At 27.6% G+C, this 27,221-nt stretch overlaps 3 protein-coding genes across 9 annotated transcripts; 2 read left to right on the top strand and 1 right to left on the bottom strand.

Annotated features, from left to right (window-relative positions):
• Window positions 1-122: 122 nt before the first annotated feature.
• LOC145183006 (N-acetylated-alpha-linked acidic dipeptidase 2-like) lies at window positions 123-14,488 on the bottom strand. 4 transcript variants are annotated; one of them, XM_090084433.1, is made up of 17 exons: window positions 14,090-14,488; window positions 13,714-13,981; window positions 13,410-13,532; window positions 12,253-12,436; window positions 11,640-11,730; window positions 10,944-11,018; window positions 10,772-10,857; window positions 10,388-10,507; window positions 8,609-8,691; window positions 8,144-8,207; window positions 7,907-7,974; window positions 7,660-7,742; window positions 1,632-1,710; window positions 1,221-1,467; window positions 1,043-1,136; window positions 742-834; window positions 123-419 (listed from the first exon to the last, which is right to left on the bottom strand). In XM_090084433.1, the coding sequence occupies exons 1-17, from the start codon at window positions 14,332-14,334 to the stop codon at window positions 218-220; spliced, it is 2,205 nt and encodes a 734-aa protein (XP_089940559.1). In that variant the 5' UTR covers window positions 14,335-14,488; the 3' UTR covers window positions 123-217. The 4 variants fall into 4 exon arrangements, with proteins under 4 accessions (XP_089940559.1, XP_089940561.1, XP_089940560.1 ...); XM_090084435.1 differs by lacking the exon at window positions 11,640-11,730 and having other exon boundaries at window positions 14,090-14,363; XM_090084434.1 differs by lacking the exons at window positions 123-419; window positions 742-834; window positions 1,043-1,136; window positions 1,221-1,467; window positions 1,632-1,710 and adding an exon at window positions 2,492-4,915.
• Window positions 14,489-14,778: 290 nt separating this feature from the next.
• Window positions 14,779-22,129, top strand: LOC149889327 (axin interactor, dorsalization-associated protein B-like). 4 transcript variants are annotated; one of them, XM_090085831.1, is made up of 8 exons: window positions 14,779-15,027; window positions 15,147-15,216; window positions 15,871-15,924; window positions 16,042-16,096; window positions 19,613-19,712; window positions 20,508-20,698; window positions 20,801-21,038; window positions 21,343-22,129. In XM_090085831.1, exons 1-8 carry the CDS (start codon window positions 14,921-14,923, stop codon window positions 21,446-21,448), a joined length of 921 nt encoding a protein of 306 aa, XP_089941957.1. In that variant the 5' UTR covers window positions 14,779-14,920; the 3' UTR covers window positions 21,449-22,129. The 4 variants fall into 4 exon arrangements, with proteins under 4 accessions (XP_089941957.1, XP_089941958.1, XP_089941959.1 ...); XM_090085832.1 differs by having other exon boundaries at window positions 20,511-20,698; window positions 21,343-21,629; XM_090085833.1 differs by having other exon boundaries at window positions 14,837-14,891.
• A 50-nt stretch (window positions 22,130-22,179) lies between these two features.
• On the top strand, window positions 22,180-24,821 carry LOC149889326 (uncharacterized). Its single transcript, XM_090085830.1, has one exon. It carries the CDS (start codon window positions 22,478-22,480, stop codon window positions 24,656-24,658), a length of 2,181 nt encoding a protein of 726 aa, XP_089941956.1. The 5' UTR covers window positions 22,180-22,477; the 3' UTR covers window positions 24,659-24,821.
• Window positions 24,822-27,221: the final 2,400 nt, after the last annotated feature.

Genomic DNA, 27,221 nt, shown 5'->3' with positions numbered 1-27,221 from the left:
AAAAAGTTTAAAAAATACATCAAAATATTTCTTAAAGATATTTCAAATTTCAAAATAAACACTTCTTTATAAAAATATGAGATCAATAACTTAACAATACAATAACTTAACAATTTTTCCTGTTTTTCTATGATAATAGATTCTAAAATCCAAAAAAAAAAAACTTTAAAACTTATTCCATGTATTATAAAAATGGTTGGTTAAAAGATTATGGAGGTTACTGGAACAAATTCACCCCATTCTCAATCCAATTAGCACCAGACTCAATAACCAAAGCAACTAATGTCAATTCTTTCTCAACAGCCTCAAAACCTTTACCATTGGTGGAATTTAAGTTAAGTTGCAGCAATGAATCAACAATAGAAGGAAATGATGATGAACCATATCTATTATTAGCTGATGGTGCAAAAATGTAATTCCTAAATAACAATATAAAGCATTACAAACTATCTATTTAACATATCACTTCTATTACACACCTTATCCATTTAAACCAGATAGTGCAAAAACAACACCAAGCAGAGAAAACAACTTGAAATTTATAATTGCAAATGAAACTTTTTTTTACTCTTGAGTTTTAAAGGAAAAAAAAAATGTAAAAAAATTATTACAAATCAAAATAATCTTCATTTTAAAAATACTTTTAAGAAATGAAATTGTATGTAAACTGTAACAAAAAGAGAATTTAAGCATAATTTATGAAACTAAAAACAATTCTTAAAAAAATGAAGCAGAAATTACTTGATATTTTCCCTTCCAACCAAACCACTATCTCTCAAAAATGTCTTCTCAATTTGACTGCTGACATCATTCAGCAAGCGCAGCAACAGTAAACTAAATTCAAAAACAAAATATAAAAAAATGTGAAAGTAAAAAAAAGTAAAAAATAATTTCAAGAGAGCTATGCGATTCTGGCCTAACTTTTAACATGCACAAATAATCATGAAGCAGATAACTTATGTAGCTTTGTCATAAATAGATACCATAAACCTTTATTCACATGGTTCACTTATACTCCAAGATGTTAGGTTTAAAAATTGACCTTTTTGGACTGTTTATCTCATAGTTCTTTTCAAGAAGCCCTTTCAACTTCAAAGATGCTGCTGTAAACTTATCTAATGCATTACGAATATGAACTAGAAAAAGAAAAAAAGGAAATTAAAACTAAAATTTAAAGGAATAAAAACATAGAAAATCCATTGGCATTATTTTACAAATACCAGTTTTAAGTGTTGGGGCCATTTTTTTTAGATCTTTCAACAACAATGTGTATTTGTCTTCTAAAATTTCTCCCAATGACACTGGATTAAATGGAATTATAGGAGAATCAGAGAGCCTTAGCAGGACTTGCATAACAGCTTGAGATACAGCTAAATGTGCATAGTAACCAGGATCCGTAAAGTTTTCCATCCACAGTAGAGTATCGTCCTCTGTGTGATATGTAGGATAGAATTCTCCTACAGGACCCTAAAAAATAAAAGAAGAGCTTTTCAAAATTTTTAATTAAGAAAAATGAAATGTTTTGAGCTAAAAGTATTGTACAAATAAGTAGCACTGCATGAACATGTGTTGAACAAAAATTTACTTCAACTACATTCCTTAGTAGAAAAAAAAAATTGTTGACATCTTACAAAATCAAAATCAGCACATGCCACACCAGCAATTGAGTAAAATGGGGCATAGTCACTTCCAGAAGCCAGACTATCATATCTAAACAGTTAGCATAAATAAATCTAATGATATATATATATATATATATATATATATATATATATATATATATACACATATATATACACATATATATATATGTATATATATATATATACATATATATATATATATGTATATATGTGTATATATGTGTATATATATATATATATATATATATATATATATATATATATATATATATATATATATATATATATATATATATATAGAATATAATTTGTGCGGTAATTTTTTTTAAAGTTGCTTATTGATTAAAGCATATAGCTTTAAGAGGAACTGTTTTTTTTTAAAAATTAACTACCACAAATTTAATATATCATATTTGAAGTTTAAGAATATAAATGATTTAAGTAAGTTTCATTTGTTTAACAATATATAATATTTACTTTAGTTTAACAAATGTCATTTTTTTAAAAGTTTATGCTTAAAAAAAGTATCGAGCAAGGTAATGGATTACAACAACCACAATAAACTACTTTTTCTATATTTAAAACCAAAAATCTGATACTTAAAGCATTTCCTTAGAGCCTACAGACAATCTTTATTCTGGTCCCATAAGGAACGTCTCAATGTCCCTTAAGTAATGACTCATTGCATAGTATCTAAAATAAGAAACTTTTATCCAAAACACTTTGATATTTAAAAAATTCAAAATAAAAAAAGCTATTTATAAAACTATCTTTTAATGGATAGAAAATCTTATGTATAATCTTATCCTAAATCTTATTTCGAATATTTACACAATTTATCAACAATCTTTTCTTTTTTCAATTTAGACCAAAATAAAAATTAATGGCTAAAACTAATGCAGAAAGACAGAGTAAATGGTGACGATTGAATCTTATTTTAGCAAGGGAAAAAAACAAAGAATATGTTAAAAAGCACCGAGAAAAAAAAACACAGAATGTTGCCAAAAGACAAAAAACATAAAGCTGGTACAGAAAGAAAGATTAAAAAAAGGGGAAAAAAAAGCTAAGTGGAGGAAAGAAACTTCAAATTAATCAAACTATTTACTACAGGCAGCACATTCTTTTCTGTCAAGAGCTACAAATAAAGTAAAAACAATGTTACCTTATAGCCCCTCAAAGCAAAAAGCAGTTATTCTAGAATTAGCTGTTGAACTAAATTGCAAAATTGAAGAAAGTTCTATTGAGTATAGAAGAGCAACTTTTTTAAATCAATCAAAAAGTTTTTGAAATCAATCAAAAAGTTTTTGGATTTTATGAAAATGATGACATTAGTCATATGTCTCCTAGAATAAAAGATAGAGTTACTATCAGAAGTAATGGCAATAAAGAGAAAATTCAAAAAAGACACATGCACATGAGCATAAACGAAACATATGCCTTGTTTATAGCAGAAAATGAAAATATTGAAATCAGTAGAAGTCAACTTACAAGTTTTAGGTCATTTTAGTGAGTGTCAGCATGAAGAATGTGGTTTCAAAAAAAGTATCAATTGCAGTGTGATGGTGATACTTTGGAAAATATTGTTGAGTGGAAACAGTGGCAAGATGATAATGGAAGGATGAAGCAATTAGTTCAAAGCACTTCAGTAGTGCACTTGTATGATCATCCATGCTTATTGATGCCTAGCTTTTTAACTCACAGTTTTATTAATAGACAAAAGTAAAAAAATTTAGAATCTGTTAAAAATAGCACAAAAGTGCTAAGTGGAATAGCAGCGCTACAAATTGATTATGCAGAAAATTACAAATGTTTTTCTCAAGATGAGGCTCAAAATGCACACTGGAATCAACAGCAGCTAACTATCTTTACTTCTGTGACTTGGTTTCAAAGTACAAAAAACTGTCATGCAATTGTTAGTGTACTACTCATGATAAAGAAACATCATTAGTAAATCTTGATAAATTGATTCAAAGCCTACCAAAGGATGTTTTTGAGTTAAGAATTTGGATAGATGGTCCATCAAACCAATTTAAGAACAGATTATTTATTGCAGGTACTCAAAAGCTCCAAAAAATATATGGGATTGCCAAATGGAACTATAGTGCAACTAGTCATGGAAAGGGACCTATAGATGCCTTAGAACCTATAGATGGCTTAGAAGCAGTTGTTAAAAAAATTGCTTCTAATCAGGTTTTAACCAGAAAGGCTATTAACAATCCTGAAGATTTTATCACGTAGTTTCAAATACTAACCCAAATTTTTAAATTTCTTTAATTTTATCTGACCATATTCATCAAAGAAGCAGTGAACTAAATCTACAAGAGATATTTTAGAAGTTAAATTATGTAAAAGGGATTTCCACTTTTCATTACATTTCCTTTTTTGATGATTGCCTACAAACAAAACAATATTTCTTTGAGTCAGAAACAACAACTCTGAAAATCAAAGTTGCAAAAAAAATAAACAAAAAAAAAAAAAAAATTAATGGGAGTGCATGTTTATATGTATTTTGTAAACTAGTTTTTTGAATTTTTTATAAAATATATAAAACTAAGATGCACATTTTCATAAAATAGACATAAAATACGCTTTAGACTTTAATTTTAGTTATTTTTAATGATTTTTTTAGAATACTACAGTTAATCCCAAAATTGGAGTGAAGAAGTATATGTTATGAAACAAATAATAGATGACAAATTATCTTTCTTGATGCTTATGATGATTATAAATCTATTTTAATATAAAATATGCATCAAAACAACTTGCTCTCAAAGAAAAAAGAAAAACACTACACCAAAGAGCAAGTTGCGCTTGCAGTGGCCAAAATATAAAGCAGTAAATTTTCACTTAACAAAACTGCTCAATCATTCAGCATACTAGTAGCAGCTTGGGAGTGGTTCAAGCATGAGATTGTCACAACAACTTGAATTGATTCTGGTACGCTCATCAAATTATCCAATTGGGGCTTTGGTAGAACTTACAATGACATCATCACACTAGTTACCGACTAATTGCAACACCAAGGTCAATCTCATTTGTTTCCTAATGATACACCAGGGAAAGATTGGTATAAACTTTTCATAAACCAGTGGAGTCATAAGTTGAGCATCAGAGCCATAGGCAATTATTCATCACTCAGAGCTGCTTCTTGCACGCAACAAATAGTAGCAAAGTATTTCAACACACTTCAAAGAGAATTCAATGAAGCAGGTATCAATGAAAACACTTCATGTCATTTATGGAATTTTGATGAAATTGGCTTCTCTGGTGATCTAGGCAAGCAACACATAGTTTGCCATATCTCCATCCAGATGGATGAAAGATAAGCAAATTACTGGTGTGTATGTTTCTGTCATTAAAAACTTTATTCAATTAACTATTTAATTAAATAAATCTAATTATAGTTATCCAACTATAGGTATTCGTATTTTAGTTGTAAATGGACATTTGACACATGTCACCTAAGTTTTAACACTTACCCAAATAGTCACTGGAATTCAGAATGCTGGCTTGTTTCCACTCAAGATCAATAAAATCGATCAGTCAAAATTGCAAATTGCTAATACATTTGAAACATTGTTATCTTAACCTGAGCATATCAACCACCAGAATCTATGACAGTACCACCACCACTACTAGTACCAGGAACTACACCATCTCAGCCAGTGCCTTCTGAACCTACACTAACATATCTAGCATCAGCATATGTCGCATTGCATCAACTTCAAAGTCACCTTCAAAGTCAACTCACCTGCAAACAACCTTCAATAGCAGTAACTCCAGCTATTCAAAAGGAAATTCAAAAAAGGATGAAAAACAATTGCAATTGGCCAAATTGCTTGCAGCAGATTTGCAACAAATGTTTCTCATTCAACACATTGACACAAAAAAAAAGAAAAAATGTAAACGCGTCAAAGCAATATGCAAAAGGCACTGAGTTTTATTGCACCAAAAAGTGCTACACAAGCGACAACTCAATTCAATTTCTAGCATCTCTCAATGACTCAACATATTACAAGAATAAAAAGTTTTTTATTTGTTTGTTTTTTTTTAATTGTTATTATTGGTTTCTTTTTGCCATTTTTTTTGTTTAAGTGTTGTTTTAATTAAAAATAAATTTGCATAATCCATTTTCATTGTGAGGGTAGAATTCATTCTCCCCCAATGTGGTGCTAGAATGAAATAACTTTTTTTTTTCAAATAACTAAAGTTTCTTAACAAACTAAAAACTTTTTTTATTTGATTTGTATGTATATAAATACAGTTCAAAGTTCTCTACAACTTTAAGAAAAAAAATCAAAAACCTTTTTCCCATAAAAAAGAAAAATTAACTAAAATCCTTAACTACTTCGTTTGACCCTATTTTACTATGTGTAATTTATTGCTGATGTATAGAAATTATTTAGATAGTCCTTCAACTTTTCATACTAAATAATCTGTTTGTTATGGTTATTAATAAGCTATGCCCTGTATGTAACATTTATTTCTGTCCCCATAAGTAATGCTAACTAACTTGATTTAAAATACATACATAAATTGATAAAACTTTCTTATGACTAATTTCATATGGAATGAGAACTACTAGTTTTATTTTGAGAAGCTCATTTATATATTTTGTTTGAAGTATTCAAATAAATAATTTGCTTGAAGTATTAAAATGAAAACAACAGGTTTAACGTAATGTTTTTTTGAGTCTCATAAGTAACACACTATGTAATGAAATATTGTTCCAAAACAATTCATAGTTGAAAGAATTTAAAATATTCATTAGAACAATTAAATGATTTTGGGATAATACATACTATATGACCATCTAATCTTGTAAAATAAAAAATATATAACTATAAAAGTTTGACATTAAGTAAATTGAAATGTAGCAACAGCATAATTGCCTATACTATATATATATATATATATATATATATATATATATATATATATATATATATATATATATATATATATATATAGGCAATTATGGATTTATCAATTACAATGATGATAATATTACTTGTTATTCCTTTTGTAAGTTTTATTCCATTTCCCTCATTTAATTTTGAAATTATTATACAGCTTTTCATAAGTAGCATGTTTTGCTGTAATTAAACCTTACTTCTAAAAGAAAATTATCTATTGGTTTTAAGTTGTTTTAACAGTAGAAAAGATAACTGTCATTTGAGCAACACATCTGTTATATATATATATATATATATATATATATATATATATATATATATATATATATATATATATATATATATATATATATATATACAGATGTGTTGCTCAAATGACAGTTATCTTTTCTACTGTTAAACCAACTTAAAATATATATATATATATAACATAAATATATTTATATAAATAACATAAATATATATATATATATATATATATATATATATATATATATATATATATATATATATATATATATATATATATATATAACAGATGTGTTGCTCAAATGACAGTTATCTTTTCTACTGTTAAACCAACTTAAAATATATATATATATATAACATAAATATATTTATATAAATAACATAAATATATATATATATATATATATATAACAGATGTGTTGCTCAAATGACAGTTATCTTTTCTAATGTTAAAACAACTTAAAACCAATAGATAATTTTCTTTTAGAAGTAAGGTTTAATTACAGCAAAACATGCTACTTATGAAAAGCTGTATAATAATTTCAAAATTGAATGAGGGAAATGGAATAAAACTTACAAAAGGAATAACAAGTAATATTATCATCATTGTAATTGATAAATCCAGAAAATACATAATATTTTTTAAAATAAGTCGGAATTTGTAAGTGGTGCATTAAACTTGCAGTTAAGTCTATATGTATATGTATATAAAAACTTCTTTATTCCATTATAACAAATTAAATCTTGCAATATACTTTATTCAGTTAACCTTCATGTTTTCTTGGTATAAAAAACCAAAGTCAATTAAATTTTAAAAAAATATAAGAACTTTAAAAAAAAAAACTATTTACTTTGGCAGACTGTTATTTTTTGCATCTGGATTAGTAGCAAGCATATTTTCAAAAAAGGTTTTTTTCTGATGAGGATGTTGAACCTAATGAATGATTATAAAAGAATTAATGCTTAAAACTCAGTTTCTCTCAAATGATCAGTTTCACAACTAAAAGATACACTAAAGCAAAATTGTACCAATTTAAAAGAACTTGTAACCAATAAAATCTGATTTCACCAAAGAAATGTTTTAAAAAATAATAATACCAGCTTTGCAGCATGAAACACTACATCTCTTAAAAGACCTGATCCTGCCACTTGAAATGTTCCATTTCCTTTAAAAAACAAAATTTTAGCTTGAAAGTTTTAGTTCTTTTCATTAAGAATCACTTCAATATTTCAAACGACTTCAAATGGTCAACTTACTTTAACTTAAAACCTGCATTTAATAATTGGTGAGTTTCTTGCATTTTTATTTACATATTTACACATAAAAAACCATACCATATATGGAAGTATCAACATTCAAATATGCGACTCCTCGATTACCCAGCTCATGCTTGAACTCCTACAAAGGAATCACAAACTGAAAGTTCTGAGAAAATAAAGTGATATGGAATATATAATTGAATAGTTTAAACCTCCATTATCTCACCATCTTTATATCCTCATTATCTCATAAGGAATGCTACAAATAAAGTGTCTGTTATTACTATATATTTTGAATGATTTACAGTCCCATTTACTTGTGCTTTTTAAAAAAAGATCTTTAATTTCTAAAAACAATTTAATTACAGTATCACTTACAGTGTCACTTACTTTGTAAAATTATTAAGTTAATACTATTATGTAAAATAGACTGCTCTTAGCAAATTTAAGTTCATTGTTCATTTGTATATCATATTTTACTAGGAATAAGGCTAGTGAAACAGTGACATAAAAATGAACAATAAACTTATCAATTCTTACCTCAACATACTCATTGGAACCAATCAATGCTTGCTCTTCACCATCCCAGGAAAAAAACTTAATGGTTCTCAATGGCCTCCAACCTTTAAGAACAAGTGAACATAAATTTATCTTTAAAAGCAAATCAAGAGTTTTCTACAATTTTCTTTTTGTGTATGGAATTATATTTTGTAAATATAAATTGAGAAATAAGCTTAAATCAAAATAAACTAAAGTAACTATTTTAAATATAAACAAAAAAGGTTTCAAGTAAAATTAAAAATTGTAATGTGCTTAAAAATATTTTGCACTTTTTTAATGATAAATGTTATTTTAATTTTAAACTAAATCATCAGTGGGAGGTGGGGTTTTTATTTCAATTTACATTTTTTTTTAATGATTTTCTTGTAATTTGTCAACTCTTTAAATTTGCACCAAAATTGCTATTTGCCTTTCTGCTGGAAGAAAAATGTATTCTGACTTCCAATATGGACCTTATTTTAGTTGAAAACATGCAGGAGGTTTAAATCCATCAACCTATCAAACCTTATCCATCTAAACTTTTATCCATACATAATCCATGAGTTATGAGCATGAACTGTTTAAAAGAAAAAAAATTTGGCTAACTGAAAAAAAAATCTTTTTACCTAATGCATATGTTTATATCACAGTATCATAGAAGAATAGATGGGAAATTTTATTACTTTGTACAAGTTAAAGAATCATAATAACCTTTAAATAGGTAAAATAGTTTATTTTTGTGAGTTCTGATTGATCACATAATTTTTAACATATTCAATCAAAACATTTATTGTGCTGCCATGTGATGTTAAATTACCAAGAAGTAAGCAAAAAACTCTCAAACCATGATACAAGTATCATATTCAGATAGACCATACAAACCTCTAAATTTTAACAATTTAAAAAAGCATTGGGAGTGTCAAAAAAATTCACAGGAAGTGTTAAAAGAAAGCCTCTTGATTAAAACACACTTAAAACACATCTTTTTCGATTACTTAAAAACTTTACTGCCAAAGCAAACAATGGGATTATCAACAGGATGAATCATCAGATTGGTTGAATCAAAAAAAGATCAATATGGTGGTTTAGATTACCAGATCTAAAGCATCATATTGATCATCAAAATTATTTGGCCATGATGCCCAATTTACAAGTTTGCAAACCTACATATTCAATGATTTTTTAACTACTTTTCCTGTGATGAACCAACAGTGGCACACAAATGTTTCCAATGATATTTTGTACCCTCATTTATTTTTAAAAGACTAATAATTTTTGTTTATTAAGAGATGTTAGTATGAGACAGAAAACAAAATGATAGAAGAATGTTATGTTATTATGTTTATGAATGTATTTATTATTATAATTATTATATTTACCTTCACAAAAGTTTCAGACCACTTTGGTCGTAGACCACATGTTCTTTAACAGACTTTTATATAAATATTTAGTAGGCATATTCTTTGTAGCAATAACAAATGCACAACAATGTGGTATTAACTCAATTAATTAATGGCAGGAAGAATTTTATCTCATTGTTCTTAAACACTGGTGACAGAAATTTTTGAGCTGTTAAAACTTATTTTGTACTCAGCCTCAGAATTAAAGCACAACTTATATTTACCTATCAAAAAAAAAAAAAAAACTTTACATGCTTTTTAATTTGAGCTCGATCATATGATTGAAACATTATGATTGATAAATGTTTTTTTTTAAAAAATTTATCAATCATAAATGTTTTAAAAAAAAAAACATTTAAAACAACTCTAAGGTAATCACCATCTTTTATTTTCATTCCAAGTATTCTTGCAATTTCCATCATAATAGAAGTTCCGCTTGAAGGATCTGCGGCACCAAATATCCAACTATCTCTATGGTTTCCAATCATAACATAGCGATCTAAATAGAAACTTAGTTTCATAGTTAGCTATTTTTTATTATAATCTCTTATTGTTACAGAAATATAATCTGTTAAAGAGAAAAATTGGCAACAATCAGGAAAACTTCCTGTCATTTCATTTTTAAATATTTAAGTAAATTAAAAGATTATCTTACTTGTTGTTAAGATTTATTTGCTATGTTTTGCAACTGAAGTATTAAATTTATCTTAAACATTAATGTGAAATTTAAAATCAAAATAAGAATAACAACTCCAAAAAATACCAGGTTCAGAGTTCCCAACAATGGTCCCAACAATATTAGTTATCTTGCGTATCACCATTTCATTGTACACTTCGATTTTTACTTTTCTGTAAAGTAAAATCAACAAAAATGTAAATCAAACAATGTGTATTTTTTGTGAACATCTCTTTTAAATTACAATCAAACAACTTACTTTTTCCCAGTCAGCCTGTATGTCATATTTAACATTCCCTTCCATTCAACAGGGACAACATCACCATCCATTTCTCTAAAAAATTAAAAATAAAAACACTTCTTAAGCTCAATTTATAGAAATTTTTTAAACAGTTTTGTCAAAGTTTTGAAAAATACTAAACCTCTGCAACGTTCATTTTATTTAAATTGCACTACATAATCATCACCTCATTTTATCTAAACAAAACATTTCTCCTAACACTCCATCTACTTTTTTGTTCTTTGTATTTCCTAACACTTGTAAAACCTAGGTAATAGTTTCAGCGGTTTAAATGAACAGTTTCAGAACTATCATTAAAAAGTTTCAAAATGGAGTTAAAAGCAGTGTTGTTTTTATAGGAAAAATGGAATATTCAAATGTGAATTAGAGTCCTTTTTCTTTGTCAAAAATAAAAACGAATACTATTTTTTTCCATTTCAGGCAAAGATCTTTTTTAATCTGCAAAAAATATAGGGTGGTGCTAAACCAGACAAGCACCTAACTTTCATTATTCAATATGAACAAAAATTCCATTAGGTTTGGCAGACTAGTGAATTACAATTATAATAGCAACTATAGTCACAGTCATACAAAAGAAACATGTTACCACATTATAAAGAAAATTTTACCTCATAACGATGAATTATCTTACTAAAGAATGAAAAAGAACCTTACTTCATTATGTTTAAAGCATCAAATGCAGAGATGGGTTGAGCTGGTATCTTTGGCAAATTAGCATTCTTTAGGTCAATTCTGTAGACCCAATCTAAGATTTTTTTTTTCTCCTTAAATATTTGTTACATTTTTAAAATTAAAATCAAGATAATAATTCTTTCCTTATGTTTTAATGCAGTCAAAAAAATAATACAAACAAAATTATTATTTTTTAACTAAAATTACAACATGTAAAATATTCAAAAAAGAGGTTTTATGTAGGCGTCAAATTTTACTAATGCAAAATGTAGCAAAGCACAATGGTAAAACATTTACATTTTTCATTTTTCAATGATTTACACTTAACACATATGAAGTAATAATACTGGGGAATTTAGATTATAGTTAAATATAGATAAAGAAGATAGTTAAAGTTAAGTTAAGAACATTAAAGCTTAGGACAAAACATCTTCTGTGATGTTATTTCCCCTCCAATTGCCTGAAGTTAACTTCTGATTCAGGGGTCAAAATCAATGAAGAGGTATACATTAAAATCTTAAAAGATCATGTCCTGTTAGGTGAAAGGGTTAGGGCACATACTGTATAACTATATAGACAACTATTTAACTAATACCTTTAGCTGGGTAGCTAGGTGTAAGGGAATCTCCAAAGTAGGTTTTTATTGAGCCTCTTTGAACAGATTTTCGTGGCATCCATTTGCTTTTTGGAAACAATTCATCATCACTGACCGGACCATAATCTTTAGGATCACTGAAGATTACTACACCAAGTGCACCACACTTCTCAGCTAAATTGACCTAAAAATTAAAAAACAAATAAATTTTTTTCCAAATTTATAAAAACTGTTCTATAAATTTTTTTCCAAATTTATAAAAACTGTTCTCCTAAAAAAGTTAAATGTAAAAAAGAAAAAACTAAAAAAAAGTAACTTGAATTTTTATAGTAGGTCATTTTTTAAATTTAAATTACTTATCAAAATAAAAAGTTCTTAATCAAACTTTTAAACAATAACTAAAATTTAATGTCTGCAAATTTTTAATGAGTTCATTTGCTTTTTTTGTATGTTATATGCACATTTTTAATGGATTCACTTGCTTTTTTTGTAAAAAAACAAACTTAAAAAAAGTTTGCTTTTTTTATTTAACTTTTAAACAAAGTTAGTTTCAAACGAACTTTAAACATCTTTAATTGAACTCTGAAAAATAAACTTTAAAGATGCAAACTTTGTGTTAACAACACTCATTCTTCTGCATAAATCAACACAAAATCATGACAGGTGAAAACTTGTGTGAGGATTTTTTTCGATATTTTTAAAGAAATCTTTGTCATATTCACAAAACTGTTTAGTGCAAAACATTTTTTGGTTTAAGATATTCCAAATAATTGAAACTTTTACTGTTTCTAAACCTTCTTGGACAACTTTACAATTGTTTATTATATTGTATATTTGTTATTATTTTATTATGTTTATTATTATTTATAAACATACTTTAAAGCATTATTTTATTTTATTTATTATTATTATATTATGTTTATTATTATTTATAAACATTCTTAGGCAGATTAAGTTAAATGTTAAATGTAGAAGCTTACAAAAGGTAAAAAATAAATAAACAAAATGAAGTTCATACTTTATAAGCTTTTGACAGCTAAAGATATTATCTATATCACAATGAATGTATATAAGGTGTCACAGTAGTTTCTTTATGCTATTCTCTTAGTTATATAGCATTTTAGTTTTTATGCTGTACAAATGTATAGTCTAAGTACCTTATTTGCTCTGGATCCTTTACCATACCGAACAATAACAACTTTTCCTGAGCAGTTGATGCCACGTTCTTTAAGCTCATCAAAGTCTTCAATACGCCCATAATTCACATAAATTGGTTCTGCCTAAACACAAAAAATAACCGTTGCCAGATACTCTTTTATTTAAATGTCTACTTGCCAACATTCTTCACAAGTCAACTAAATGTTGTTTTTCTTATTGAGCTTTTTTTAATGTAAAAATAACATGTCCTTTGGTATGCTAAAACTGCCATTTTTTTGAACAGCAAGTTAGGTTTCAACTTACTTCCACTGTTCCATTAGGAGCATAGGCATTAAATGGTGGCACCATACCAGAAACACTTTCTCTAGATATGTTGGTTTTATACAATACAGATCCAGACAAATCTAACACTGATACAGCATTATCTTTGTTTGGAGATGGAAAAGACAGCAAAACATCATAAGATATTTTCTCTGCTTTGAAGCCATAACTAATAAACCTAGAGTAAATCTCATCTCCCAACAAGTTATTTTGTTCAAAAGATCCCATGTGTGGCTTTGCAGCAAAGAATCTGAAACAAAACCCTCAAAGTATTACCTTGATTGTTATCAATGTTTAGAAAATAAACATCTCCTGTATATTTCAAACAAATTCAAAACTTGTTAAAGAACAACTTTACCTCAAATTCTCCTGGAGTTTTGTTCGATCTAATAATCCAACCATATCTTGATATATTTCATCTCGATTAACCTGACTAGGAACCTTTGGCTGACAACTTTTAGCTGCTCTGCGAACTATATAGCCCAGAACAAAAGAAACTGATATAACAATGAGTGCTGCAGTTACCAAACCTATCTTTTTTAGTGGAATATTCTTTTTAGTGCTAATTTTATTTTCTTCTTCTAATGTCTTGAATTTCTTCATTTTATCAAAATATAATACAAAAACAACCTAGAAATAAAAAAAAACTTTTAATTTTTTTTTTAATTTTGTAACTTTCAAACATATCATGTTTAGATATTATATATCCACAGACACATAGAAATATACATGTATAAATATGTATGTAAGTTATCTTAGCAATATGTTTCCTTCAAGACTATTAGCAATAAATTTACATTATTTATTAGAAATTAAAAAATAAGCTTAAATTTTCAATTAAAACTTTTTTTTTTTATTGTGTAATCTGAACTGCTTCCAGGCCACTTATAAATTTATAATTAACCATAACATTTATCAAATGACATTAACAGCAGTTATTTATGAAGATATTTATTACTGACTATGATAAACTTTGAAACAAGTTTATATCAATTATTCATCAGGCAGTCAAAATGGTTATTTAACTTATATATACTTCATAGAAAAAAGAGATTGATCCATGCTTGAGAAGTTATTTAATAACTTTTTGTCATAGAAACTAATAAATATAAACAAATTAGTTAAAATCTAAGCTAAAGACACTGTAAGCAATAGTTTAGGTATTGATTTTTTGTTAGTAAATAAAAAGATGTCGCCCCAAGAACAGAATTTTAAAAGTTGGAAAAAAGATTTTTTAATAGCTACAAAGCTTGATAGAACCAATAAGATAGCTAGAGCAATCGCATCATATGAAATGTATATGTTCTTTGCTATTATTCTACTAAATTTATATACATATATATATATATATATATATATATATATATATATATATATATATATATATATATATATATATATATATATTCTTTTAGTGTTTTAGATGGACTTAATAAATTTATCGATGCTGATGCTGAAAACAATATTTGCATATTGCAACTTAAGGTAAGTATTATCTATCTATATGAACTTAGGTTATCTTTTTATGCATACTTTTATTTTAATTTACAATAAATTTCATAAACTTGTTAATTAGAAAATTTAAAAACTTTAATAAAACATTGTTGTTATTTTATTATTATAATAATTATTGTAATAATAATAATAATAATAATAATAATAATAATAATAATAATAATAATAATAATAATAATAATAATAATAATAATAGTAATAATAATAATAATAATAATAATAATAATAATAATAATAATAATAATAATAATAATAATAATAATAAGAAGAAGAAGAAGAAGAAGAAGAAGAAGAATTATAATAATAATAATAATAATTATTATTATTATTATTATTATTATTATTATTATTATTATTATTATTATTATTATTATTATTATTATTATTATTATTATTATTATTATTATTACTATTATTATCATTAGTAGTAGTAGTATTATTATTTTTGTTATTATTATTACTATTATTATTATTATTATCATTATTATTATCATTATTACTATTACTATTATTATCAATATCACTATTATTTATATTATCACTATTACTATTATCACTATTATTATTATCACTATTATTATTATTACTATTATTATCACTATTATTATTATCATCATTTTTAAGGATGCAGCATCAAAAATTATGCACTGTATAAAAAATCGAATTCTGGTACTTACGGTGAGTTAATTTACATTTTAATGTTTGAGTAAATAATATCTTAAACTTATTTGTTTTCAAGTATTGAATAAGATTCTCTTCAAAAACATGTAATGTATTTAATTAGATTTTTTTAAGACAAATAACGAGCATCACTGGCCTTCATTAGAAGAACTTATGAAACTAAAACCAGGTGTGTTTAAAATCAAAAACTTTTGTTAAGTCCAACATTAGATTGTTAAAATATTATTTTAGTAAAATCTTCGTTATTAAACTAAGCATATACAGTATAAAAATATTGATTCAGATCTTGCACACGACCTGATACTCAGATATAAAAAGATAGCTGAAGCTATTGCATCTCTCTAATCTACCCAGTTTATTTTGAAAGTTAGAATCACAGCTTGAGTTATTTACATATCTATCAAAAAAAATTTGCGCATGCGAATAGTAACCTTTTCTCTCACGTTTCTGAAATTTGACTCGGTTTTAGATTGTGCCAGCCAGAATTTCACAGATAAACCTGAGTGAAGGCATAGAAAACCGTTTCCGGTATCTACACTTATTTACAGGCTTCATCACTTTTACATTACATGACGAAGAACAGAGACAAGATCTTTATTTCAATAAAGAAATGATGTAAAAGGAAAAAAATATCGATCCCCTGAAAGAACTAAGATCAAGTGAACCAATATAAAACCCCATTGAACTTTACATTTTTAAGAATATTGGTATCATCTAGATTTCAATAAAATAGCTTATAAGCTAGTTTTTGTTTAGTATTCGGATGTTTTGTAGTGTCATGAGTAAAACATAAATAATTGAACAAAAAATCATTGAAACGATTGATTCATATTTCAACAATATTGGAATATTGAAATTTTTCTTATCAACAAGATAATAGTAATCATTTGTCATTAGTATAAATATGCTTAACTAGTAAAAGCTGTCTGTAATAGATTTTGCCCATATTTCGTGTGAACTAAGCCTACTATTCTATATCTTTCACAAAGTGAATTAAAATCTTCGTAAACAGATAACGAGGAAACGAAGATAAACTCGCTTATTATAACGAGATCGGATTTATCGCTTATTATTTTCGTGGCTCGCTTATTATAACGAGATCGGAGTTATTGTGTTCAAATAAGTTTCCACGTGCTTTCTCTAAAATCCTTTTACGTATATGATGTACAATTTAGCAATCATTTGCACACATTGAAACCCTCTAACGCAACTTCGGACGCTCCGTTCCAACCTTCTCTATTTATCTTCCAGAAACAATTCTTTGCAAAAAAAATCCGGAAATTGACTATAAATGATCCAGAATGATAAATTTCTCTTCATGAAGATTTCGTTGGATTAAAATTGAATATGATATCTTTTGGATGTGGGAGTAGAAAATTCAACTTTGTACCATTCGCATCACAAACACAGAAAGACAGAATAATCGGACCTGAATGATGGTGATGCTTGTTAGCTTCATATTTAGTGAAATAGTAAAATCCATATCATGATTTTTGATAGTAATTAATTAGTTGTTTGATATTTTCTACTTGAGTCAAAACAAATAACTAGTAATAGTTTTTTACTCTAGTATCCAATCCTTTTCATTAGTTTTTAGTTTCTTAACATAAGATCGTGATGCATTACAAGTGTATTAATATAAAACGACTTTGAAAAAGCCTTCCACAACATCCGTACCATGTTGATAGTGGTTTTATCAAATGTTCAATTTCTTTTTGCTAAAGGATTGTTTTTGAATCGTGATCAACTGATTTCTTTCCAAAAGTTTTTTTGCATATTTACCATACCAACACTTGATGCTGTTAAAGACAGTTGGGACGAGCTAGGTTTTAACAATATACTCTGCCCTGCTAAGAAAATTGGCAGTAACTGAAAAAAAGCCATCCAACAATATTTAAAAGTTTCAATTTAACCAACCATTTTAATTTTGAATGAATAAAATTTTCTCATATTATCAGAGGTGAAGGCCAAGGGTCTGCGTATCGTTTCGTTTCCATATCGTTATCATCCCGAAATGATATCGGAAAAAAAAAGTTGTTGGAATGACGAGAGTTCCGGTATATACCGAGATTTAAACTAACAATACCGGTTAAAATTTTTATAACGGTAAAACGTCGTAATCATTTCGATGACACTTTTTTTTTTCCGATATCACATCGATATGATAACGATACGGAAGAGTTCAGTTCTCAATCCTGCATTTATAATATAACAATTTATTCGTCACGATATCACGAGTTGTTCTCATCCACTGATTCAAAATATGTTAACAATGTTGGCTCTTAAACCAACATTGTTAACGTGCTTTGTTAAATAAAACGGATACTAAATAACTAAATAACTAACTAAAAATAACTGAAAAATATACGAAAATATACTAAAAAATAAATATCTAAAGAAACTAAATAACTAAATAAAACGGACTGGGAATAAAATAAATTTTGTTTGGAATTTCAATAATTTGAAAATTACATCAATTGAAAATAAAAAGTGCATTTTGGATAAGAATATTTTATTATTGTTTACGCATTTATTCTAATAAATAAATTTGTAAGCAATGAGAAAATGAAAGTTTTTTTGAATTATTATAAAATCAGGCAAATGGCTAGTAAAAGATTTTTATGAGCTATGTTATTAAAAATGAAGCAACGGTAGCCTTCTAAAGAACTAAGGTTTAATGGGGTCGTTTTTTTTTGTTCACTTGAATGTTAGTTTTGTCGAAGTGTATTCACATCCTTAAAAAAATTCAATAGCATGAAGCTCAGAGCCTCACTAAAATTAAGAAACCCTAAAAAAATTTATAAATTTTTTTTTCATATATGTAACTTAACGATTTCTTTCTTTAAAATTTTCCAATTTCTTTTATTTCTAACAAAGTTAAAAAACGTCATACAAATAAAAGACGTTACACTGACGTCCATGTTAAAAGCAAAAAAGATAAATAGAGAAGTGAAGTTGATTTGAAAGGTTGTCAAAATTTCTTGAAAAAATCAGAGAGATGACCCTAAAAGTGGGACATTAAAAAACATGGCTCTAATATAGTATGAGGTCAATATATGACCATGGCTACAATGTTAGATACTATAACCATGGTGTTATAACTCATCAACAATACTAATGTTTTTATTTAATGGAGTAAAAGTCTGAAGATGTAGATGGAAAGTACAGTGTGCTGTCTATTTGTTTTGTGTATTTGTTGACTGTGTATTCAAAATTTTAACACAAAAACATTTTTTTCTTCAAATTTCTGTGTGAATGGAACAAAATTCGTCTAACTCTTATTATTTTTTTATTTTTTATTTAAAATTAAAAAATAAATAGATTGTGGTTTTTAAAAAATAATAATAAAGAATAAACCCACAGGACAATGACACCTTATTCCCCACAAAGAATTCTAAAACTTCAAAAAAAGGCCATAAAATTAGTTTATAAGCCACTAGTTAAGGGCGGTTAAGGAAGGGAGTGATCCGTACATAAAATAACAAAAAAGGTTCAATAAAGATACGAGAAGTGCAGGATTTTGAAATTTTTAAAAAATTTCCTATGTATGAAATACCCTAATATATGTAACATACACACATACATGGTATATATAACCTATAGACATGTATAATGTATCCACATATACAAATGTTAGGTTCAATAAAAAAAAAAAAAATAAATAAAAAAAGCAGTCATTTTTTAGTGTTTAGTAACAACATCCATAAATGGAGTGGAGAATCATTTCCTATATTAATTGTCATTAAAAAAGAAAAAGAAGTTCCGAGAAATTCTTCGCCGACCAGGTATGTGTATATTTTACTTTAATCACGAAAAAAGTTTTTGCATTTCCATATTTGGTTTTTCTATAACTATGTTTCTAGAAACTGTTCTCGCCATTGAGTTAAAATGGATTCAATTAAAACGAACGCATTTCAATAAAATTTTCAATAAAATAAATGAAGTTTGATTTATTAAAGGTTTTGTATTTCAAGTCTATTGAAATACAGAGCTGTAAATTTGTAACAAATCGAATGTAAACTAAACTTACATTAGTTATGGTTAAACTACATTGAATGGTTAAACTGCATTGAATATTGGAAATATTTGTCTAGCCTGCGCTTATCCTATTCTTTGAAAGAAATAGTCATCATTATCATCAAAATAGATTTTTATCAACCGAATTGCACGAAAATATAAAACTTAAAAAAAAGCCAGAAAGGGCTTAAAAGCTAGCATTTTAAATTGAAAGAAAAGGTTAAAATAGTTATTTGAGGTTAATATTGAGAATACCTAGAGAGTTTTTTTATGCTTTATACATAATCTTTTTAAATATCTGGAGAGAAAAATTCTAAACTTCTTTTCTGTTATAAATTTAAAAAACTTTTGACGCACATTTTAGATAATACGCAGATTTTAGAGATAACGCATTTAAACCTGCTGTTTATAATCAGATAATATAACTATACTGAATCCATTTAATGTCTCTGTTACCTCTTTAAGACCTTGGAATTGAGTGGCCAGATACTTATTAACTAACTTACTTGTAAAAATTAACTATAGAAGGGAGAGTACTTGAAAATCTTGTTTTTTTCTTTTAGCAGAACCAGTGTGGATAGCGAGTTACAAGATACCAGCACGTCCGTTTATGGTGTAATTGAGCCATTAAAAGAACTACAGCCTCCAATTGAAAAGCACGAAGGCTATCATAGATTAGCTCTCGATCTTTTTAAAATTGGCTTAAAATATTCACGATGTTTACTTAAACCATTTTTGTCGATATCGTTAAGAGGTGCGGGGGGAAAAAATATTGCAGTTAACTTTTTGTTTTTATTTTTTTTTTGTAGAAAAAACTTTTTCTTATTCAGCTTTATTATTTACGTTTTCTCTCAAGATCCTGATTCGGTTCTTTTAACGTCAATTGTGAATACTCCGATACTCAAAACATTCTCCGGAGATTGCCACTACCTGTTGAACTATCGATTTAACATACAAATGTACTTAGAAAAAATACCAAAGGCGAGTGCAGTTTTCTTTGAGTTAAAGCACACTGTTGAAAAGCGAGTGGAAACAAAATATTTTGCAATTCTACCAAAAGATTACTTAAAGAGCGGAAACGTGTTTTTGGAAATGTAAGTAGAATTCTAACGAGGTGGGAGTTGTAACAGTGCCTTTCTGTAACTGGATTTTCCGCACCGACCGTTTCCTTACTCGTTAACATGTTCAGACAAACAATTTATAAACTGATTCTAATTTTTACTTTTATCTTGCAAACGGAGTTTTTTGTAACTCAATACTTATGCAACTCTACACGCAATTAACTAAGTAGATAAATATTTAACACAATGTTTAATTAGAAACTCGTACAAAAAAATGCGAGTCAAAGCGCGTTGTAGACTTAGTAAATCTTTATAACGTAAATCTCTTTTTTTATAGTTTTAAAGGACCAGTTGATTATCATCGGAAGAGATTAAAAAAGATGAGCGAATCAAAGCCATTATACCTGCATTTAACAATTCTAGAGACAGACACGTCAACCTAATTGGCTAAAAAGTAGTCGCTAACAGGTATATATGATGCAAAACATATCGACTCATCGATGTAATTGACAAAATTATGACCTTTCGACTTTCGTTAACAGTTTTAGAAGTTAAAATGATTTTATTTAAAAATTAAAAGTTAAAAATTAAATTTAATAAACTAAATTTTTGATCATTGTTGTTCTTCTCAAAATTCTCAAAAAACAGGGGGGGGGGCTATTTTTTTGACGAGCTTTATATGACATCAACAAAACTATTTTAAAAAAAGCAATATTAATTTGGTTAAAATATAAAATTATAAACTTGCATGAAGAAAAAAGGAAGAAGAAAAATTAAATAAGCATAAAAACATGTAAAAAACAAAAAAAAAACTTAATCAAGTAAACACTAAACACTAATAACAAATGTTAAATAACTTTTATTACAGAAATGATTACGCCCTCAAATGTTTACAGTAATTAAAATCTTACGCCAATTGTCTTCAATTATTGAAATCTTACACCCTTAAATCTCGAAGCCAGCAGTGTCTACTACGCTGCTGAGTTTTTAATCGCATTTATTTGGTTGTTTAAATATACACGATTAAATGCTTCATTTAATTAAAGTTACTATCATAATAAATATTATTGACACCTGTTCCGTTTAAACTTTTGAAGTTATAATTAGTTTAGTTCAAACCAAAATGAAGATATTAAAGAAACAACATTCGCCATTCGCTATCTCTTAACTTTTGCCGTTTAAAACGCAACGCTGTCGCGCAGAAAATATAAAACGCAACGACGTCGCACAGAAAATAAAAGATGATAAAACAGTAAACAAAAAAAAATAAAAGAACAATAAAACAGATTATTAATACCGATGAAATATTGAAATTAAAAGTATTTTTTGAAACAAATTTTTCTTAAGCAATAAAAAAGCATCTGCCTCTTTTATCAATAAAAATTCTAAATCAATTTAAAAAAAAAAAGAGAGAAAAATAATGCGACCCTAACGTGAAAACCGGGAACTTTTTTTTGCGACCATTGCAACGAATGAATAAATTCAGTTTTTGGGTTGTATTTTTTCTCTTCAAAGAGACGCATTTGTGTTTAATATGTTTGCAGCAACTCGAACCGACGGATGACATAGTTCTTGTTGTTTTAATTGAAGAAAAAAACTCGCATTTATTTCTTCAACAACTTCAAGAGAAGTTAAACGAAGTGGATTCTCTTTACGGCGAGTCTTTTTACCGAAGTAAAAAGAGAAGTTACTTATTTTTTACTTCTTGCAACTATAGGACATCCGTTGAGATGCTTTTAGATGTTTTCATTGGTGAGAGATTTCGAGACTACTTCGTGTCCAAGAGTTACGTGACACTAGCAACATCTCTGGACAAAGATACATCAAAATTAATATCCGCAGTTACCACAATAGATACAAATATTTATCATATTGATTTTAATTCAGATAATAAATTTAGTTATGAAGGTAATTCGATTCCGTATCTAAATTTTCCCCTTCCATATGCGTTCATCGACTTTGTTGTTCAAGATATGAATGTTAAAAACCTTATTTTAGTAAAAATAACTAAGACAGCTGAAAATCGTTTTAATAGCTCGACAAGAAACGATGAGAGTGATATTTTCTCGCTAACTGCAAAGAAATACTCAGACTTATGTATAACAGCATATTCAGTCGAGCATGACAACTTCTCTTATATAGCAAACATTGCTGAAGAATTAAGTACTAATAATAAATTAGGAAATCTTTTCATTCACGTTGATATAGGAGCGACACTTGGTGTAAAAAAATTTTTTGAAACATTTCCACATTTAAATGCACAAATTGGAAAACTATTTGTGCACAGCAAAGAGCTTTATCCCGACCTGATGGAATGGAATAACGTTATATGCGACCATAAAAACTTGATGAATATTTTTTTAATTCATTACGGAGAACTATTGTCCAATTATACTTCGCTGCAAACATTGGTTTATTTTATTGCATTAAGGCAAGTAATAATGATGCATGATAATTACTTTTATGACAGCATTAAAAATAAGTTGGAGAACGAAAAGATATACGTTAACCTTCTTCAAGCTCAATGCGATATTTACGACAATATGTACTTTGTTAGGTTCACTGAAATGCAGATCATGCATTACAGAAAAGATAAAGATAACTCATGTTCCCAAATAAACTGCCCCTCAGGCCGTGAACAAAAGATTCAATTAGAATTAGTCTCCCAGGAAAAAATTGTACAGGGAAAAACCTGTGTTTCTTGTCCAAACAACTTTTTCAAAACAAACTACGGAGAAAATGAATGCATCAAATGCTTCTCTGATTTTGTTTCAAATATAAACAGAACTGCTTGTGAAGATCCGTTTAAAAATGATTGTTTGAATCTTAAAGATACAAAAGGACGTCTTATCATCGCTTATTCTGGAATTAGTTTCTTGTGTAGTGGTTTTATAATTTTGACTTTTTTTCGTAAGAGATTTTCGGCCGTGGTAAAAACTGGAAATTTCTTGCTTTCCATGTCTCAATTAACATGTCATAGCTTAATAGCTATCGCAATACCATCTTTATACCTGGGAAGACCATCAAAACTCACGTGCTCTTCTCGACCCGCGGTCATCGGTTTCTTGTTTACATTTGTTGCATCCGTTACGTTTGTTAAAACCAGAAAGTATATTAAAGTCTTTAGCAGCATGCATCGTTTGTCAAACAAGGAAAAAATGTTGATGGATTCTAAAGATGCGATGATTGTATTTTTTTTCCTAATAATTCAATGTATTTTATGGGGAGGATACTTTCTTAAATCCTCACCTTTTGTAAGTGAATCTATAAATGATGTAAAAATGATTCGAACGTTTCGTTGTTCAACAAGCTCATTGATTACAGTACAAGTTGTGTATGTCGGTTGTGTTTTGCTATTGTGTGCCGCTCAATGCCTGCGTGCTAGAAACCTACCATCTTACTTTAACGAAACAACCGCAATTACATACAGCACATGCATTTCGTGCATATTGTTGATATGCTATTTACCGATCTACTATGGCAACGAGGAAACAAATGCTCAAACTGCTGCAGTATGCTTTTTGATGTTAACAGTAAACCTCGTGATATTGGTGACGATGTTTACACCGAAAGTATATGTCATTTATTTTCGACCAGAAAATAATTCAAACCGAAAAGTGCTGCAAAAACTTAAAGAGTTTTCAAAAGTTTGATTTTTAAGTTAGAAAAATATAAATGTTACCTAGGTAACATAGGTGACTAACATAATGGTGACTAATATAATGGTGACTAAGATATTGCACGCTATGGTTTTTCCAATTAACAGATTTTTTTCATTACTTTTTGTTTTTGTTTAAAAGAAATTCTACTATATTTTAAGTTTTTTTGTTTGTTTATCTAACTAAACTGTAATTACCATTAAAAAAAACCCTCCTCGTTTAAACAAGTCTTATCGCTCCAAGATATTTTAACAAACTCAATTATAATTCCTTTATAAAACAGCTTAAAAAATCTCTAGTTATAAATGTGAATTTGAAGCGAAAAGTTCTACACATAAGGTCTCCAGCTTAATAAGAATAAAAAAGGGTACTTTTTTGATTTCAAAATGTTTGTAAACAAATACTTGTTGAAAATAGTGAGCGAAAGTGTTGTTCGTCAGGGCTTTTTAACTTATTTACAGCGCTACATATTTAAAGTTTGTGATGCAGAGAGTTACAACTTATGTTTTAATCAAAATATTAAAATATTAAACAAAAATTTTTTGTGATTATTGAAGACAGTATAGTAAATCAGCATGTTGCGCGTTATTATTCATAATTTTAATTTTAAAACAACTATTTATAAAAAACAGTTTGCTGATTGCATTTATGATTAGTTTAGACGATTTTCTTTGCGTAATTAGATGACGTCTTTTTTTAGTGCGTCACAAATTCGCTAAACGTGATTACAAGGATACGATTTAGGTTCGTGGTATTTTTAAAATCTGTCACGTTGAAAGAATCATTGAGAAAAACATGAAGCTCGTGTGTTACGCTTACCATCTTTGACAAACTCACCAAGCCGAAATTTTGAGAACCTACTCAGGCCGTCCCTATAAGACATCTTCGCCATTTGCTCCGTATAATTTCTTAGTCTTTAATTTTGAGTAAACAAATTTCTAGCTTTACAATCAATTTGAAATTTAAAATGAATTTATTGAAGTTACTGTAGACTCTTTTTAACAAGAAAGTAAAAAAAATACAACGATTTATTTACTACTATTTATTTTTTATCAAATTAGATCAAGTAATTCTTTTTTTTTTTTGGCAAGAAGATATTTCGTTCATTATGCAATTAATCTCGTTTTCAAAATATTAATTTTAATAATTTTTCTTTAAAAAGAGTAAAATCAAAAAACAAAATTTAAGTTCAAAAAGTTAAATGATGTTTTGACGAGTTATCAATAAAGTTTCTGAAGCTAATATCTCTTCAGCCTCCGCATTAGTTCAGCCTTTAGCTAGTTCCGCATTAGTCCGAAAGTAATCATTTTCAGAGTCCAGTAAAAAGTCTAATTCTGTACTTAGTTCATTTTTTTCATTTGCAACGGCATCAGACTATCAATCAGTTTTCGACCCAGTAAACATTGGATGTCCTCAGACGTCCGGTGCACGAACAGAACTGGTCCAATCGTCCAAATTTAGACGACCAGTTTTGTTCGTGCACCGGACGTCTAAGGACGTCCAATGTTTACTGAGGAACTAGCCCCTGTAACTATTATTTTGCTTATAAAAGCAATCAAAGAATAGGGCGTTTTGATAAATCACAAAATTACTCAAAACTTGAAAAAAGCACCTTTCTTATCTGTAAACAGGCGCGGATCCACCTGTACGCTAATGAAGCTGAAGCTTCAGGGCGCCGGCAAAAAGAGGGCCCCGAACACTTTCAATTTTATATCAAATATAATTCTAAAAAATTTTAAAAAAATTAAAGAAATTGAAAATAAGAAAAAAAAAATAGAGGTGTACAATGTCCTTTTTGGTTCTTTAACAAACGAATTATCGAAAAGAGGAAGAGTATACAAAGAAATAAATAAGAAATATAAATTTCTTTTGAATATAGGAAAAAAAGATCATTCTCATATAGACATGGAAAGCATTAATTATGTCATTTCATTCTACAATAATGACATAGATGCTGGACTAATAAATGAATGTACACAATTTAGGGAATATCTTCAAATTGCAAATAAAGAAAAACAGACAAAATGTTCCAGTATGCTTAAAATAATATACGAGAGAAATTTGATAGATGTTTTTCCAAATATATATACCGCATTAAAGATATTTCTAACTTTACCAATAACCAGTTGTGAGGCCGAAAGAGCATTTTCAAAATTAACATTTATTAAAAATAAATATCGCACCACAATACTGGAAGTCAGACTTAACTATCTTTCAATTTTGTCAATTGAAAATGACTTAACAAAATCAGTATCTTATGATGAAGTAATAAGAGAAATTGCAAATAAAAAATGCCGCAAACAAAAAATTTAAATTTTATTATGTTTATTGTTATTTTTATGAATTAAAATGAATTTATATTTTTTCCAAAGTTTATTTGTGTTTCATTACGTTTTACTTATATTTTGGTAATAAGCTTTTGGGGCCCAAAAATTCACTCAGCTTCAGGCCCCAGGAATGGTTAATCCGCGTCCGTCTGTAAACAAGTAAAGTTCAATAATCGCTGCACCTCCATCATTTCAACATTATCGCTCCTATAAATAACTGAATAAAATCA

Source organism: Hydra viridissima, unplaced genomic scaffold (genome assembly GCF_058129835.1).
Source record: "Hydra viridissima isolate aposymbiotic clone 2 unplaced genomic scaffold, HvirCarnegie_v1 scaffold_4, whole genome shotgun sequence".
Classification (NCBI taxonomy): domain Eukaryota; kingdom Metazoa; phylum Cnidaria; class Hydrozoa; order Anthoathecata; family Hydridae; genus Hydra; species Hydra viridissima.
Note: the sequence above shows the minus strand (reverse complement) of the source record. Positions and strands in the feature narration are given on the sequence as shown.